The 17,998-nt window shown below is 36.7% G+C and overlaps 1 protein-coding gene across 2 annotated transcripts in view; it reads left to right on the top strand.

Moving 5' to 3' along the window:
- Positions 1 to 16,491, top strand: part of CAPZA2 (capping actin protein of muscle Z-line subunit alpha 2) — a 60,925-nt gene extending 44,434 nt beyond the window's left edge. Inside the window, exons 5-10 of one of the 2 annotated variants that reach the window (XM_036328895.1) lie at positions 3,170 to 3,376; positions 5,606 to 5,685; positions 9,567 to 9,645; positions 10,823 to 10,894; positions 14,371 to 14,433; positions 15,091 to 16,491. In XM_036328895.1, the coding sequence (XP_036184788.1) occupies positions 3,170 to 3,376; positions 5,606 to 5,685; positions 9,567 to 9,645; positions 10,823 to 10,894; positions 14,371 to 14,433; positions 15,091 to 15,231 (642 nt within the window). In that variant the 3' untranslated portion in view covers positions 15,232 to 16,491. The remainder of the gene's footprint in view (positions 1 to 3,169; positions 3,377 to 5,605; positions 5,686 to 9,566; positions 9,646 to 10,822; positions 10,895 to 14,370; positions 14,434 to 15,090) is intronic. The other variant, XM_036328897.1, reaches the window with a different exon arrangement.
- Positions 16,492 to 17,998: the final 1,507 nt, after the last annotated feature.

The raw sequence follows: 17,998 nt of genomic DNA, 5'->3' as shown, positions 1-17,998 counted from the left end.
CAGCTGCCTCCTGCATGCCCTCTACTGGAAATTAAGCTCGCAACCTGGGCATGTGCCCTGACCAAGAATTAAACCTTGAGCTCTTGGTTCATGGGGCAACGCTCAACCACTAAGCCACATCAGCCAGACAAAAGTTAAATTATTTAAAAATTAAAATATGAATTTAATGTAGCTTGATTACAATCCTAATAGTTTTTTTAATTAGAATTAAGGTTTATGTGAAAAAATACATGCTTAGAAAAATGTAAGGACATAAGAATTGCCTTACTAGATACAGATAGCACAAGAACCTTTACAACCAATATAAAGTTAAATCAGGGTGGTATTGTATTGAGTAGAAAAATCAGTAGAGCAGCATATAGAACCATGATTTAGTCCCAAAATATATGAAAATTTCTATATGTGACAAGGTTATAATTTAGACATTTAATGAAAGATATTGGCACAACTGGTTTCTATCAAGAAAAAGTTAAGTTGAATCTCTGTCTCATGCAATATACAGAAATAAATTTCATCTGGATTTAAAATTTGTAAAATGGCACAGGTCAGGTGGCTCAGTTGCTTGGAGAGTCATCCCATACACCAAAAGGTTGCAGGTTCAAGTCTGGGCACATATCTAAGTTGTGGGTTCAATCACTGGGAGGCAACAGATCGATATTTCTCTTTCTCTCCCCCTTTCCCCTTTTCTCTCTCACTAAAAAATCAATAAACATATCCTCAGGTGAAGATTAAAAGAAGCCCTAGCCAGTTTGGCTCAGTAAATAGAGCGTCAGCCTGTGGACCAAAAGTCCCTAGGTTCGATTCCAATCAAGGACATGTACTTTGATTGCAGGATCCTCCCCAGCCCATGCCCTGGTCAGGGCGTGTGCAGGAGGTAACCAATAGGTGTGTTTCTCTTACACAGATATTTCTCTCTGTCTTTTCCTTTCTCTTCCACTCTCTCGAAGAAATCAGTGGAAAAATGTATATATACTAGAGGCCCGGTGCATGAAATTCGTGCATGGGGGGCAGGGTGTGTGTCCCTCAGCCCAGCCTGCACTCTCGAGGGATGTCTGACTGCCCATTTAGGCCCGATCCCTAACTGCCCTCCCCTGCTGGCCTGATCACCCACAACTGCCCTCCCCTGCTGGCCGTCTTGTGGCGGCCATCTTTACCACAAGGGGTGGCCATCTTGTGTGTTTGGAGTGACGGTCAATTTGCATATTACCTCCTTATTATATAGGATATCCTCAGGTGAGGATTAAGAAACAAACAAAAAGATTAAAAGAAAAGAAACTTCTAATGTGTAAAGTGACTAAAATTTAAAAAACATGTTCAAGATAGGGACAGGGAAAACCATCCCTCCTATATTATAAAACCCTAATGTGCAAATCGACCAAATGATGGAATGACCACCAGGGGGCAGACGCTCAATGCAGGAGCTGTCCCTTCATAGTCAGTGCACTCCCACAAGGGGCACGCCACTGAGCCAGAAGCTGGGCTCACAGCTGGCTAGCGCAGCGGCGGTGGCGGGAGCCTCTCTCACCTCCACTGCAGTGCTAAGGACCCCTCAGGGGATCCTGGAATGCAAGAGGGCACAGACCAGGCTGAGGGACCTCCACCCCTAGTGCATGAATGTCGTGCACTGGGCCTCTAGCCTTAAATAAGACTGGAAACCCAGAAACTATAAAAGAGAAGATGGGCATTTTTGCTGCTAATAATTATTTTAACCGTAGAATGAAACAGATACCTTAAAAAAAGCACATCTATAAATTATTAAGAAAAAAGAAGAAAAATATTAAAGGATATTTACTCACAGAAGAGCAAATGGCCCCACTAAATATCAAAAGATGTCTAGGTCTGTCAGGAGTCAAAGAAATAATGAGATATATTTTCTACCCATCGGAATAAAGAACTGTATGCCTATTGATTGTGATAATATGAAGGGAAACATATCTCATATATTATTCATAAAAATGTGGTTTGTTACAGTTATTAAAAAAAAACAACAACATCTAACTCTATTTCCACTGTTGGGGATCTATCCAAGGGAAATAGAAGCATCTAGTGGAAGTTAAAATATCAGTATGTTAAAATATATGTACAGTAATACTTATTTCAATATTTTTAATGTCCCCTCACTTCCCCCAAAAAAGAAAACAGCCTGGAAATAAAGACATGGCCATTAATAGTGGAATGGCAGAATAAATTGTTATATCCACATCATGGGATATTATGCAACCATTAAAAAGAATGGTGACGTATAGCAGTTGACTTTGAAGAATTTCCATAAGGTATTGATGTTGAAAAAAGCCAGATGCAGAAAAATGTGTGTGTGCATGCATTTTTATTGTATTCATATAAAACAATGACCAAAAAAAAAACCCTGTATGCATTTATATGTATACATAGATATGTATATATTTATCTATCTACTATATGGCCGAATGAAATTTAGAAGGATACATTCTGTGTTTTCATGATTTACATCAGAGAGATGGGGAAGTCCTGATGTAGATAAGGAGTCAAAAATTGGGAGAATTGCAAGGGAAATTTTTTAAATCAGAAAATGTCTCATTAATGCATATGTAATATAAATGTAGATAAATAAAATACATTTCAAAAAATTTGGAGTCAATTGAAAATAAATGTCAATGACTAGTTTATAGAAACAAGAGGGAGGCACTTCACAGTAGATGAGATTGTGGCCCAACAACAATGTAGGACACACTGAAGAGTTTCACTGGATTAAAAACATTCTTGTAAACATCCTCATCAAAGGTTAATTATTGTCACTTCCTTAGATTTGAGGAACTGGAGAATGATAACAGAAATAGTAAGCTATTCATAGATCTGACTCCAACGATGTATTAGAAGAATACATTTTTTTCACTGGGAGCTAGAAGTTATTAAATCAGATCCGCTGATCCAAGATGAATCATTGTCTTTATAAAAGTCTACTCATTTGAAGTAGTTGTGCCATGTAGTTAAATCAGTTGTTTGGAGTAGATTTATTTTATAGTTTTAAGGGAAAAGCTTAAGTGAATGTATATTAATATATATCAGTATTTAAATGGTATTTTTAAAAATTTATCTTTATTGTTGAAAGCATTACAGATGTCCCCCTTTCTCCCCATTGACCCCTTAAATGCTAAATACTTTTTTCCCAATATTTATTGTATCATTGAAGGTATTGATAACAGAACATGGTGATGTGGGAAATGGAAAGTTTTTGGATCCAAAAAATAGAATCTGTTTCAAATTTGATCACTTAAGAAAGGAAGCGACTGATCCAAGACCGTATGAAGCAGAGAATGCAATTGAATCATGGAGAACTTCTGTAGAAACTGCTCTGCGAGCTTATGTAAAAGAACATTATCCGAATGGGGTCTGCACTGTAAGTCATCAATGAAAGTCACCTTTTCCTTTCGTCTTCTGACAGTGTTTTTATGGTCTCTTGAATTTTATAGTAATTTATAGAACTTGTCATTCTTTTTTTTTTTTTCTTGAAGTAAATATTTTCAAGAATGTTTACTTTTTTTGTGTTTTTTTTTTTAAGAAATTCTAAATAGTAAATATATTATGATAGCCCAGAGTGGAAAAATGCTGTACCTTGAATTAAATTCAAGTAGGAATTCCCATATATTGATTAGAAGAGCACAATTATGATGAGATTTTTTAACCCTTTGAGTGCCAACCAATATCCTAGGAACTATGCTAAAATTGCCAAGGCATTTTTGCTGATTTTACAGCAGTTTAGGAAAAAAATTATGAATCACAAGTAAATGAAGTTACAGATTCAGTATCTTCCACAAAATCGTCATCTTCACAGCAAGAATTGACATATTTAGCAATATCATCATCACTAATAAAAGCAGACTTAGAACTGGACACTGCAGGAGGAGCGCAATAGCACTCCCAGCACTTTTGGCGAAAGACAGGAGGAGCGTGATCATGCTCCCCGGCACTCTAGGGGTTAATCTCATGTTCATGATTCATCTCAATAAGTTTTGATCAATCTTTTTATTAAGCTATGAGATCTTAGAACAAATAAAATTATTTGGAAGTGGAATTACGTCCTCGTGTCTTTTAAAATAAAATTTCTTATGTTTTGTAATGTTCTTTCATATGTTTAAGCTATCTTTATATTTTCAGGATGAAATAAGAAAGTAGCAGAGCCTTTTTTTTTCTCTCTTTTCATAAGATTGTACCCAGATAGGCTTTTTAGTCCCCCACAGTGAGTTTGTGCTATAGTTTCTGTAGCCAGAGTGATCTTTTGAAATGCCAATCAGATCATGAAAATTCCCTATTTAAAATCCTTCATCAATTTTCCATTGCACTTAGGATAGAATCTGGGTTTCTGAACATGGCTTTCAAGGCCCTATGGACCTGGCCTCTGCCTGTCTCTCCAACCTAAGGTGATCATGTATCTTGGTTTATACCTACTGTCCCAACATAATCCTATCTAATAAAGAGGGAATATGCTAATTGACTGCCACACCCTCAAAGATGGCAGTGCCTACAGCCACAAGATGGCAGCTCCCAGTCCCTGCCTACCTCCAGAGTCCCCCAGTCTCCTCAGCCCCCCAGCCACCTAGGGCCGGCCCAAGGCGCAGGCAAGCCTCGGATGGCAGCTGCCCAGCCGCCTAGGGCTGCCCGAGGCTCAGGTAACCAGGGCCGGCTAAGGCTTGCGCTGCCAGCAGTGGCAGCAGCAGAGGTGTGATGGGGCATCACCTTTCCCTGATCGCTGGGTCACTTCCCACCCCTGAGGGCTCCCGGATTGTGAGAGGGGGCAGGCCGGGCTGAGGGACCCCTCCTCCAGTGTATGAATTTTCATGCACCAGGCCTCTAGTTATTAATATTACCAAGAGAACCCTGTTTCACTCTCAGAAGTTTCCTGGTTAAGACAAAAATCCATATGGTCTCTTAAGTTTCTAGCGCTCAATAATTATTTGAGAAATAAAGTCTAACCTAAAATACCTTATACTTTTTTTAACTATAACCTTGTAGATTAGGATTATTTTGTAAGAATAACTCAAAAATAAGGCGGTTAAATTTAATTTGTGAGAGTTGAATTAGAGAGTCCTCACTTGTCCTGGGGGATTGAAAAGCACCATTTAAATATTACTTCTAAAGCAGTAGGCAAGAGGTAAAATAACATCATCATATCATAGGCATTCTCTTAACAATCTTTCTTAGTTATAAGTAAATTTCTCATCTCTTTCCAGATACTTTTTTAAATGACTAAAGAAATTGCAATCCCTGAGATTGTGAAGTAAACAAAGATGATAATCACAATCTAGGTCTAGTTTTTATTTACATGGAAACAGCCATATTGATATCTGTATGTTCATACTTCTCCTGATACTTGTGTTTGGAATGAAAAATATGGTATATCTAGAATATTTATGACTACAATCAGTTTTACTCAGTAAATTGCATGTTATTAGTTGTGAGTTCTTTTATGATCCACAAAGGCTCTGTGATTAAGTTGAGTATTATATGTTCTTATTTGAGTATTATATGTTCCTGCCAAAGACACAAATTTTAGTATCTTATAGATTTATAAAGTTGAACTTTCTGTGGCCCTAAATTCACTCTTATGTTTGTTTTCTTTGCCATCAAGGTATATGGTAAAAAAATAGATGGACAGCAAACCATTATTGCATGCATAGAAAGCCATCAGTTCCAAGCAAAAAACTTTTGGTAAGTTAAAATTTTGGTGCATTGGAGAATTTCGACATTGTTTATATTCTTTGTAAAAGGTTCTTGCTTTATTGATTGAGCCTATACCTTGCTTGTATGATTGACAAAGAGCAATCTCAACATAATATAAAACTTCAGCCTTTTTATGACCCAGAGATTCCACTTCTGGATATATATCTAAAAAACCCAAAACACTAATTTGAAAGAACTTATGCATTCCCTATGTTTATTGCAGCATTATTTACAACAGTTAAGATATGGAGGCAATCCAGGGGCCCTTCAACAGATTATTGGATAAAGAAGTGGTACATATAAATACAATGGAATATACTTGGCCATAAAAAAGAATGAAATCTTCACATTTGCAACAGCATGGGCGCATGTAGAGGGTATTATGCTCAGTGTAATGTCAGAGAAAAACAAATGCCTATGATTTCACTTGTATGTACAATCTAAAGAACAAAATAAACAAAATTGAAATGGACTCATAGACGCAGAGAGCAAACTGGTGGTTGTCAGAAGGGAGAGGCTTGGAGGACTGGGTGAGAGAGGTAAAGGGGTTAACAAATACAAATTGGTAGTTACATAATAGTCACAGGGTTGTAAGTAAAGCATAGGGAATATAATCAATAGTATTGTGATAACTGTGTATGGTACCAGTTGGGGTACTGGAAATACTGAGAGGAACATTATGTAACGTATATGATTGTCTAACCACTAAGCTGTACACCTGAAACCAATACAAAATAAAATTGGGGGAGGGGGAGACCTTCAGCCTTTTGATACAAAAACTAGCAAGCAGCATCCTAAGGGAACTTGTGTGCCTTTGAGCAGACCAGTTGGAGGCCTGTATGCTCATTCTGAGAAGGGGTTGTTTCTGAATGAGACTTATATGAGGGAGGAGGGCAGAGGTAAAGAATTAAGACTTTTTTGTGTGTGTGAACTTTAGGGACTCTGACGTAGATATTTTCGTGTGGATTGCCTTGTCCCCAGTTAGCCAATGTGAGGAAGTAATGGCAAATTTTATACAGTGGAGCAAATTACAATCATGCCTTATAATTTTTGTACAAGTCATTTGATTACTTACTATAAAAGTCTAGTCTCCCAAAGCACTGACTTTCCCTATTAATCTTTTATCTTTGACAAGTTGGTAGGCCTTTTTATTCTTAAATAATACTTTCTGAGATATCTCCTGTTAAAAAAATTTTGAAGCTCTTTAAGACTTTATAAATTCAGAATTAAATGAAATCTTTATATCCCCCTTTTTAGTTAATTCATACTATGCTCATCAGAGTAAGTATGATCATAATATCTACCTGTTAAGTGTATTAGTCTTTGATTTGTTAGCCAGGTTGGCTAGTGGTGCTCCTGAAGGTGTTAGTAACCCCTGTGGGCCAGTTTGGTCTATGTCCCAAACTTGATCCACTATTTAACCATCTCAGAAATAAATGCAAGGTTACAAAGTTAACCAAGAGCATTTGAAGGAATGTAAATACATTATCCTTGAAGGAAAATCAGTTTCACATGTAAACAAGCTTCAGTCACTTAAAGATTTCTTCATTTTTATATTTTCAAGGACTTTTAAAAAAAATTGTAACATTTTAAAAATATGTATGGCATGACAACTATTTAAAGGGAAGACCAGGTTTCTTTCCCCTCTAAGTGTATGAGACTGTGATACGACAGGCACCTAAAGCAGAGCTCGTTTTTCTTTTCTAGTTTCCTGTTGGCCTGTTTCAACAGAATGGGGTTAAGTTTGTTGTAAGATACGTGTAGCCTAATGTTAGCTTTGTGGTCTAACATAAATTGACTGCCACGCCCTCAAAGATGGCAATGCCTAAGTAGACCAAATCTTTTGTTGCTAAAGTGTTCTGTGATACATGGTTAAGACAATTTTCATCCCCTAGGATCTACCTTTTAAGCCTAACATCCTGCTGGGGTCCAACCCCAGCAGGTCCAGGGGTCCCCAAAGGTGTGGACGGAGTCGGCGAAGAAGGAATGACACAGAGACAGTGTTCAGTTGATCAGCAGCCTAGCCAGGATCTCTAGCCAAGTTCTGGTCAGGATCTCCAGCGAAGTTCTGGTTAGGATCTCCAGCCAGGTTCTGTGTCCATGTTCTCTTGCTAGGTTCTCCAGCCAGGTTCAGTCACCAGGTTCTAGTCAGGTTCTCTTGCCAATTTCTGTAGTCAGGTTTAGTCCAGGATCTTTTGCCATGTTCTCTCGCTAGGTTCTGTCTCTAGGTTCTGAGGCCAGTTTCTGTCCAGGATCTTTTGCTATGTTCTCTTCAGCGAAGTTCTTCTGTCTCTAGGTTCTGTGTCTAGGTTCTGTGTCCTGTTGTCTTGTTACATCTGTATTTATACCAGTTGATTCCAATGCTATCAATCTCTATTCCAAAGGTTAGGGCATTTCTTATCTCCATTCCAGGGAGTAAAGATTATGTAGCTTAAGCATGATTGTAAGAATCATGCTTACATGATTCTTGGGGAAACAACCTTTCTCAGAGAGGTGACCTTGGTTAAAACACATAGTGCCAAGAAGGTGAGCAAACATATTAAGAACAGTATGCCATATATGCCAGGTCCCTTGAAACAGCCTGGGCATCAAAGGGTCATAGGTTTGAGCCCAGGGAGGCAACCAATCGATGTGCCTGTCTCACATCGATGTTTTTCTCTGTCTCTCCTCCTCCACCTCTTCCTCCCTCCCTTCCATTCTCGCTAAAAATCAATGGAAAAAATATCCTCAGGTGAGGGTTAACAAAAAACAAAACCAAAAAACTGATAGGTACAGATTTGCATGTCAGAGTGTGCAAAGAGCAAGTAAAGATGGAAAGAAAAGAGAAAAGGAGTTGCTATGGAAAAGGCTCTCCGGGGCGGGAAGGATAAATTTCATTACCTGGAATGGGAGACAAAAATGAATAGCATACCTGTTGCTTGATGTAACTTCACAATTTCCTACCATGATGAATATGTATTAATTTGTATACCGAAAATAATTTCAGGAAGTGGTAGGAGGGATGTGCCTTTGATGTGAAAACTTTAAACCTAAAATTGGAAAGGAGGTGTGGGGGATATCTGATGCTTATAATTCTTTATAGCCCTTTTCTTTCCAGATATCAAAACCTCCTTAAGAATGTTCAATTACTGCCCTGGCCAGTGTGGCTAAGTTGGTTGGGCATCATCCCATGCCACGAAAGGTTGCTAGTCAGGGCACACGCCCAGGTTGCAGACTTGATCCCCAGTAGGGGGTGTGCAGAAGACAGTTGATCGATGTATTGCTCTCCCATCGATGTCTCTCTCTTTCTCCCTCTTCCTCTCTCTCTCTTTCTTAAAAAAAAAAGGAAAAGAAATCAGTTAAAAAAAAGAATGTTGTACTACTATCCATTCTTTTTAAATTATTTGGTACTTTGTATAACTCAGTGGATGTTAAACTGTATTGATTTGTGAAAGCTCCTGATAATATGAACATTTACTTATTCTTAATTAAAACATAAGTGAGTCAATTGAAGAAGCAGCTTAAAATTTTTCTCTAAAAGTAGCTTACATGTTTTAGTTTAATGAATATCTAGCATTCATCCCCCACATTCTCTCATACTATAACATTTTTAAAAAATGGTTTTTAATAGATTTCAGAGAGGAAGGGTGAGAGAGATAGAAACTTCAATGATGAGAGAAAATCATTGATCAGCTGCTCCCTGCATGCCCCAATACTGGGGATCTAGCCCACAACCCAAGTGTGTGCCCTGGGAATCGAACCGTGACCTCCTAGTTCATAGGTTAGTGCTCAACCACTGAGCCATGCCGGCCAGGCTGTAACATTCAATTTAAATCTCACTTAAAATTTATTTTCCCTACCTATTTACAGCTGCTGTTTTTATTTTTAAGGAATGGTCGTTGGAGGTCAGAGTGGAAGTTTACAATCACTCCTTCAACCACTCAAGTGGTTGGCATCTTGAAAATTCAGGTATGAAATAAAAAGAATTTGTTTAGTGATCTCTTAATAGCAAAACAATGATTCATAAGTTTACATTTTTATAATATAAAATAACCATTTCTTCTTCAGATCTTTGTGTTGAGGAAATTGGAAAAACAAGTAGTGCTGATTTCATCTTTTAAATAATGTTGTAATACATTCTCTATAGTCATCAAGAATCTGCAAGGATAACTGACAGATTCTCAAAACACAGTTAAAATTAGGTGTTATCACTCAGTCTGTTCTTTAAATAATTTGCTCATATAAGCATTTTCTTTTTATTTTGCTGAATTGCTGGACCTTTTGCCATTCCCTAATCTATTTTTCACACTTGCCATCAAAAGAGATGATTTTTTAAATTTAAATCTGGATATGTTACTTGCTTGCTTACAAACATTTTAGCAGTATACTCTCACCTACTAAATAGTCTAGACATATTTATGTGGCGTTCAAGGCCCAAAGTTGACTTGTTCCCTACTATATATATCTCTCCAGCCACTCCTCTCCCTCCCTGACTTCACACACATTCCATCCAAGCCTTCCTATATAAAGTACGCTGTTCTCTAAGCTAAGTTTCCTTATCTTCCCTGATTTGTCAGTCATTTTGCTAAACCCAAGTGCAGTGTTATCTTTTTTTCTGAAGTCCTTTTTTTTAATGCTAGAGAGAATCTGGAGTATTACTAATTTACTTTTTACATACCTGATATGTTGTGTTGAAATCTGAGGTCAGGGTTTTTTTTTTTAAAAAAAAAGCTGTATGTCCCTAGAACCTTCTTAATAGGAGGCACACATAGTAATCACTCAATTAATGTTTTGTGAATAAACTCATGTCTTTGAATTTGAGGAATTAAATGATTGGTAGAAATACACAAAAAAGAATCAACGTTGGGGAGGGAGTATTGTTAGCTCACTTTTGGAATCTTGAGTTTAGCTATCAGAATATTTATGAGGTAAAAATGTCCAGCAGTCAGATCAGTGGAGGGCTTGCCTAAGTGACTGCAGGAACTGCTAACTAGTGTTCTCACTAGACTGAGGGCAGGAGTTCACCAGAGAAGTTTAGGTTACAGCTTAAATTAATAGTCACATACAATGATGTGATTGTTGAAGCCATGAGGATCATGATGGTTCCTGCCTATAATATGGTTTCTGCACTTTCTTTTTTTAATAGGTTCATTATTATGAAGATGGTAATGTTCAGCTAGTGAGTCATAAAGACATACAAGATTCCCTAACAGTGTCTGTAAGTAATTAATTCTAAAATAAATGTAAACAACCTAATCCTTCTGTAAAACTAGAACAGTTTTGGAAGTAACATTTAAGCAATATTTCTGCTTCAAATTAAAGTGTTTTCAGGTAGATTCAAGATGGTGAGTAATGGAAATTGCTACCTAACTTTTTTTAGCAGCTTTATTGAGATATAATTCACATGCCATTCACCCTGTTAGAGTGTAAATTTCAGTGTTTTTTAGTATGTTAACAGGATTGTATAATAATCAACACAGTCTAATTTAGAACATTTTTGTCCTCTAAAAATCCAGTACCCGTTATTAATCACTCCCCATTCCCCCCACCCCACCAGCCCTATCAAATCACTCAGGCCTAGATAACCATGAATCCGATTTTCTGACTGTGGATTTGCCTATTCTTAACCTGTCAAATAAATGGAATCTTATAATATGTGATCTTTTATGACTGGCTTTTTTCACTTAGCATGTTTTCAGTTTTCATTCATGTTGGAGCAAATATCAGTATTTCGTTCCTTTTCATTGACAAGTAATATTTCATATACCACATTTTATTTATCCTCTTATTAGTTGCTGAACATTTGTGTTGTTTTCTACTTTTTGCTGCTGTGAACTTTCATGTAAAAATTTTTGTGCAGACATTTGTTATAATTTCTCTTTGGTATATATGTGGCAGTGGAATTGCTGGGTCATAGGAGACTAACCTTTTGAAAAACTGCCAGACTGTTTCCAGAGTGGCTGTGTTATTTTACATTTCCATCAGTCGTATATGAGGGTTCCAGTTTTGGTTATAGCCATCCTAGTTGGTATGAAATGGTATCTTGTGGTTTTTATTTACATATACCTGATGGGTAATGATAATGAGCATCTTTTCCCGTATTTATTGGTCATTTATGTATTTAAAAGGTCTGCTCGAATCCTTTGCCTATTCTTAATTGGTTATTTGTGTTTTATTGCTGAGTTGTAGGTTATATATTCTGGATTCAAATCCTGTATCAGAAATATGATTTGCAAATTTTACCTCCCATTCTATATATTTTTTCATTTTCTTGATAGTATAATTTGCAGAACAAAGTATTTCATTTTGTTTTGTTAATCCTCACCCAAGGATAAATTTTTCCCATTGATTTTCAGAGAGGGGAGTGAGAGAGGGAAGGAAAAAGAGAGAAACATCCATGTGAGAGAGACACATCGACTGGTTGCCTCCTGCACATGCCCTGGTCCACCCCAGTCAGGGCTAGGGATGGGACCTGCAACTCAGGTGTGTGCCCTTGACCGGGAGTCGAACCCATGACCCGTCACTCCACGGGCCAATGCTCTAACCATGGAGCCACATCAGTCTGGGCAAAACTTCAGTTTTGCTGTAGTCCGTTTGTTTCTTTTGTTGCTTGTGTTTTTGGTCCATAAATAGAAACCATTGCCTAACCCAGCGGTCAACAAACTGCGACTCGTGAGCCACATGCGTCTCTTTGGCCCCTTGAGTGTGGCTCTTCCACAAAATACCACGTGCGGGCACGCACGTACAGTGTGATTGAAACTTCGTGCGCAGAAGTTTGGTATTTTGTGGAAGAGCCACACTCAAGGGGTCAAAGAGCCGCATGTGGCTGGTGAGCCGCAGTTTGCCTACCACTGGCCTAACCCACAGTCATGAAGATTTTACCTTGAGTGTTTTTTCTATGAATTTTGTAGTTTTAGCTTTTAAATTTACATCTCTGATCCTTTACTTAACCTTTATGTTTGTGTTGTATGCTTTTTTCTCTCTCTATTAGGATTATAATTTAATAAAGTTTTTTGAAGTTCAGCTTTCAAATTCGAGAAACTTTGAACTTGGTTTTATTTCCCTAAAAAGTTTTTTCACACATTCTTTCCCTTGCATGTGCATCAGTTTCTTTGTGGATTTTCATTGCCCCAAGGATATTAATAATATAACATTACTGTGATATTCTCGCATAGGCATTTGTGTTGTGCTAAGTGGTACTCTTCTTGCAAAATTTGCTAATATCTGGTTCTCCACGAGACATTGTATTCGGTATAGTTCTATATCATGAACAAGCATAAACAGGGCATTTGGTTATTATCTTCTTTGGGGAGTTTGGCATTGGGCAGAGATTCTTCTTATGAAACATTTGTTGCTCTGGCCAGTGTGGTTCAGTGGATGGAGCGTGGGTTCACGGACTGAAGGGTCGGGGGTTGATTCTGGTCAAGGGCACATACCTCTGTTGCAGGCTCAATCCATGGCCCTAGTGGAGGTTCATGTGGAGGCAACCCATTGATGTTTCTCTCTTTCTCTCCCCCTCCCTTCCATTCTCTCCAAAAATCAATGGAAAAATATCCTCGGGTGAGGATTAACAAAAAAGAGAAAGAGACATTTGTCTACAAAAATTATAGACTGTGGAGTTGTGAGAGATGGTTATTACAGTAATTAAACTTTACTAATATATCAGTTTGTGCTGAGTTTTTTAGAAATGTGTCTTTCACTTTCTTACAGGTTTTCATTGTTGTTTTATTGTTTTTAGACAAAAAAACATACCCATTATAGAAATATATATATATACTTGCAAATATATAAGTTGATCCTTAATATGGGGACTTTCCTCACAGTTGAAAATCTGCATATAACTTTTGACTCCCCCAAAACTTAATAGTCTACTGTTGACCATAAGCCTTACTGATAACAGTCAATTAATAAATTTTATATATTATATGTATTATATAATATATTCTTACAGTAAAGTAAGCTAGAGAAAAAAATGTTATTAAGAACATCATAAGGAAGAAAAATATATTTACAGTACTGTGTATTTATTGAAAAAAATCCAAATATTAAAAAAGTAGACTCCTACAGTTCAAACCCATGTTGTTCAAGGGTCAACTATAAATGATATAGTAAGGTATTTTGAGAATTTTATATTAACACTGTTTTATACAAACGTCTAGATTTCCATTAATATTACTGTTAGCAAAAAAAAACAGAGAAGGCCACGTATTAGAAAGTTTAAAGAATTCCAGAATATATTTCAACAATACAATAAATTTACCAAAACTTTAAAATATGCTCTTCCTAGTTGGTAATATTTTAAGGTATTATTATTATTATTATTTATAGAATGATATTTAAATATAGTCATTAATTAGGAATCTGACTTCTTACCTATAAAGATTGTCTAATGGAATGCATGTCAAGTGTTATAATTGCATTTTTCAGCAAAGAGTATTATTAAAATTTCTCCTTCTTTAACCAGTGAAACTCTGAGACCAGCCTCATTCTATGAACTTTTCAACTTTTTTTTTCTAGTTCCCCTTGGACTTAGAATAATTCTCTTACAATATTTTCCCTTTATTACAATTTCTATCAGTTATTTATTAAATTATAACATTTTTAACCATACATATATAGCATACCTATTTAAAAATAATAGTGGTATAGTTTTAAATTAATATTTTATTCCCTTTTGGTTTTGTTTTTATTCAGAATGAGGTGCAAACAGCAAAAGAATTTATAAAGATTGTAGAAGCTGCAGAAAATGAATACCAGGTATGATCTTCAAAAGACTTTTATCTATATTTGCTTATAAATAATACCACTGAAAATTTAATTTTAGTCATAAGCCTGAATTTTTTTCATTGTTTCACTGCAATAAGACGTAGTCTTTTTGTGTGTTTTTGTTTGTTTTTACCGCAAGGGCAAACTTGTGAAAATGTAGGCAAAATTGAGTATTTTTCAAAATATGCCAAGGTTTTAAATGATTGTTTCTGATTGGAAATTTTTATTTAGGAATTATTTCCGAAAGCATTTGGATTATGTGTCTGCTGAGGTCATATTTCATTTGGTATTCTGCTTTTCACATTGAGCATAAACATTTAATTTGTGGATTGGACAAGTTTTCATTCCTTACAAAGAGTAATTTATGAAATCGTTCTGAGTGAATAATAGTAAAATAGATCCAAATTAGAATGCTCAAGTGTTAACTCATTTATAATTTCACTTCATTTGAATTTAATTATTCAAAATGATAAGCATTTTCTTTTAGCTGCTTTTAAACAGCTATTAAAAACATATTGGGATTTTATTTGACTTCTAAAAGCAATGAAGCAGGCTGCCATAATAAGGGTTTTCCTAAAACACCTATGTGTTTTATAAATTGTTCTGTTCCTTTAATTTCTTTAAACCTTTAACCACTGTTTTTCATAGACTGCCATCAGTGAGAATTATCAGACAATGTCGGACACTACTTTCAAAGCCTTACGTCGACAGTTGCCAGTTACACGCACTAAGATTGATTGGAACAAGATCCTCAGCTACAAGATTGGCAAAGAGATGCAGAATGCATAAGATGAACATTGCATGATTGGATCATTTTAGTGTCTCTGTGTTTTTAAAAAAAATATTGCAAAATTATTCAGAACGATCAAGCTACCCAGTCAGGTGGGCTGTTGCCATTTAAATATCACTGTAATTAGTTTGGTTAGAGCACAAAGCTTAGCTAATCAGCCATTATTTTTAATTTCTTTTGTTCAAAGAGGATTGAAAATAAGTTTAGTTTAAATGTCTTTCACTTTCTGTTATGCCTTTCTTAAATGAAGAGATGATTCCTCTAGTTTAATGTTAAAAGTTTTTGAAGTGTTTCAAAAATATTTTAATTACCATAACCCTAAAATTATTGTCTTTTGGTTTATGAAGTGTGTAACTTTTGATATTTGCCAGTTCTTTTTAAAGGGGTCATTAATGGACTTTATAGTTTAAGGTGGTTGATGGATTTAGCCATATATGCTGCTAAAGAAATTGTCTACCTTTTCCCCCTCACCTCTTCCATTTATGTAAGATTGATATTAGAGGGAAAGCATTTTCTATACCAATTGTGTTTAAAGCTTTCAAGAAGGTTATTTAGCTAGCTTAGTGTTTAACTAAACTTTTTTTAAACAAGGCCAAGGTCTAATGCTGTTTTGAGATTCTAAAATTAAATGAAAAACTTATTTCAGAAATGCATTTAATGCTTTTTTCTTGTGAGTTATGCAAATTAGCTTGAAATCCATATGTTCTTGAGTTATTTTTATCATGAAGCCACAAATGTATTATAACAAGGCAAATTGTAATATATATATAATCCTGAACTATGACCATGTCTCAGTTGATTTTTTTTTTCTTGAATTGAAAAGTACTGAAATTCCATGTGACATTAAGATGAAATTTTTCTTATTTATTTGAGTAGAAAATCACTTACCAGTGAGTCATATTATTTTAAAATACTTTCTTTAAAAATTGTGATTCTTAACTGGTTGTAAATTAGAAAAGCTGGGAGTACATAAGGTATGCAGTTACAGTCTAAATTTTTCCATCTTCCTGTGCATCATACGCATGTTTATAATATTTTTAAAAATACAATTACTGATGCTACAGGGATTTCAAGCCTGTGGTGAATGTAAGTATTTAATATAGGGAGTGGATTGGATTATGGTTTCATCAATCGAGTACCGCTTATTATACTCCAGTGGAATTCTTTCCTCACATACTTCTGCAAATGTCTGGGCCTGGAAATGTTTTTTTAAAAAATACCACTTTTATTATGCACAATAAAGTATTTCATTAGCTTGAGTTGTATAGATTTTTAAAATTTTCTTAATAAAAGCATATTATTTAATTTATTTTTAAAAATCACTGTTGGGCTTTGGAAAGCATTGAAAATACGAAATTTTGACATTTTTAGTTAAATCGTTTTCTGTAGTTTTAAAATACAACTTTTGTCATACTGGGATTCCTTAAGAAAATGAAATGGCAAATTTAAGACATTTCAGTAGTCTGATGATGATTGTGAAGTAAATACTTGATTAATCTTTGAAGATTTTTTTAATGATTTTAAAAAATAATTTTATTTTATTGCAAGGTAACAGCAAGCATGCAGTAGTTATTTTGTTTACAAGAGATACAGCTAAAACCATAAACAACTTTTGCCAGTAAGCTTGAAAATTCAAAAACAGAACCAAATAATACATTTTTAATAAATGCAATGTGCCTCAGAAGAAACACAAATGTAATTTAGCCAACCTGACTCAAGAAGAAACAGAAAACTGAAACAGCCATATAACATTTAAATTAAAGTGGTTTCCCTCCTCCCTACCCCCTGTCTGTAAGGGTGAATAAATAATGAAAAGGTTCAAAAGGGTTCTGCCAAATAACTAATCCTATCCAAAAAAGAAAAAGAGGAAATCTTTTAAAATTCATTTATGTGGCTAAAATAACCTTGATAACAAAACCAGCGAAGAAAAGTACAGGTCAGTTTTACTTATGAATATATTAACAAAACTAATCCAATAATATTGAGAAATTTGTAATATCACTTGGTTGGATTTTTTCCAGAAATGTAAAAGTGGTTTTAAACTAGAAGGTCTGCTATTATAAATTACTAGAGGCCCAGTGCACAAATTTGTGCACAGGTGGGGTCCAGCTGGCCTGCCCCAATCTGGGCCGATCGGGCCGGACCTGCTGGGGGAGGGGACACAAGAGGTTGGCTGGTTGGCCCTGCCCCCGATCAGGCTGGGGGTGGCCGATCAGGGGCAGGGCCAATGGAGGGGAGGGGCCTTGGGCAGTTTGTGGGCCAGCCCCACCCCCTGGTCAAACTCCAGGTTGAAGGGAAAATTTGCATAAAAGCCTAGGTGGTCCTCCAGCCCTTGCATGATGCCCTCACATCACAAGATGGCCAGCAGGGGAGGTCAGCTGGGGGCGACCAGGTTGGCAGGGGATGGCAGCTGGGGGAGACCAGGCTGGCAAGAGGGGGCAGCTGGGGGCGACCAGGCCAGCAGGGGAGGGCAGTTGGTGGTGACCAGGCCAGCAGGGGAGGGCAGCTGGGGGTGATCGGGCCAGCAGGGGAGGGCAGTTTGGGGTCTTCGGGCCAGCAGGGGAGCGATTAGGGGGAGATCAGGCTGGCAGGCAGAAGTAGTTAAGGGCAATCAGTCAGGAAAGCAGTTAGGAGCCAGCAGTCCCGGATTGTGAGAGGGATGTCCAACTGCCTGTGTGATCGGGCCTAACTGGCCGTCGGACATCCCCCGAGGGGTCCCAGATTAGAGAGGGTGCAGGCTGGGCTGAGGGACACACACACACACAC

The sequence above is a fragment of the Myotis myotis genome, unplaced genomic scaffold (assembly GCF_014108235.1).
Source record: "Myotis myotis isolate mMyoMyo1 unplaced genomic scaffold, mMyoMyo1.p scaffold_m19_p_11, whole genome shotgun sequence".
In the NCBI taxonomy this organism is placed as follows: domain Eukaryota; kingdom Metazoa; phylum Chordata; class Mammalia; order Chiroptera; family Vespertilionidae; genus Myotis; species Myotis myotis.
The sequence above is the reverse complement of the archived record's forward strand: the minus strand, read 5'-3'. Positions and strand labels throughout refer to the sequence as shown.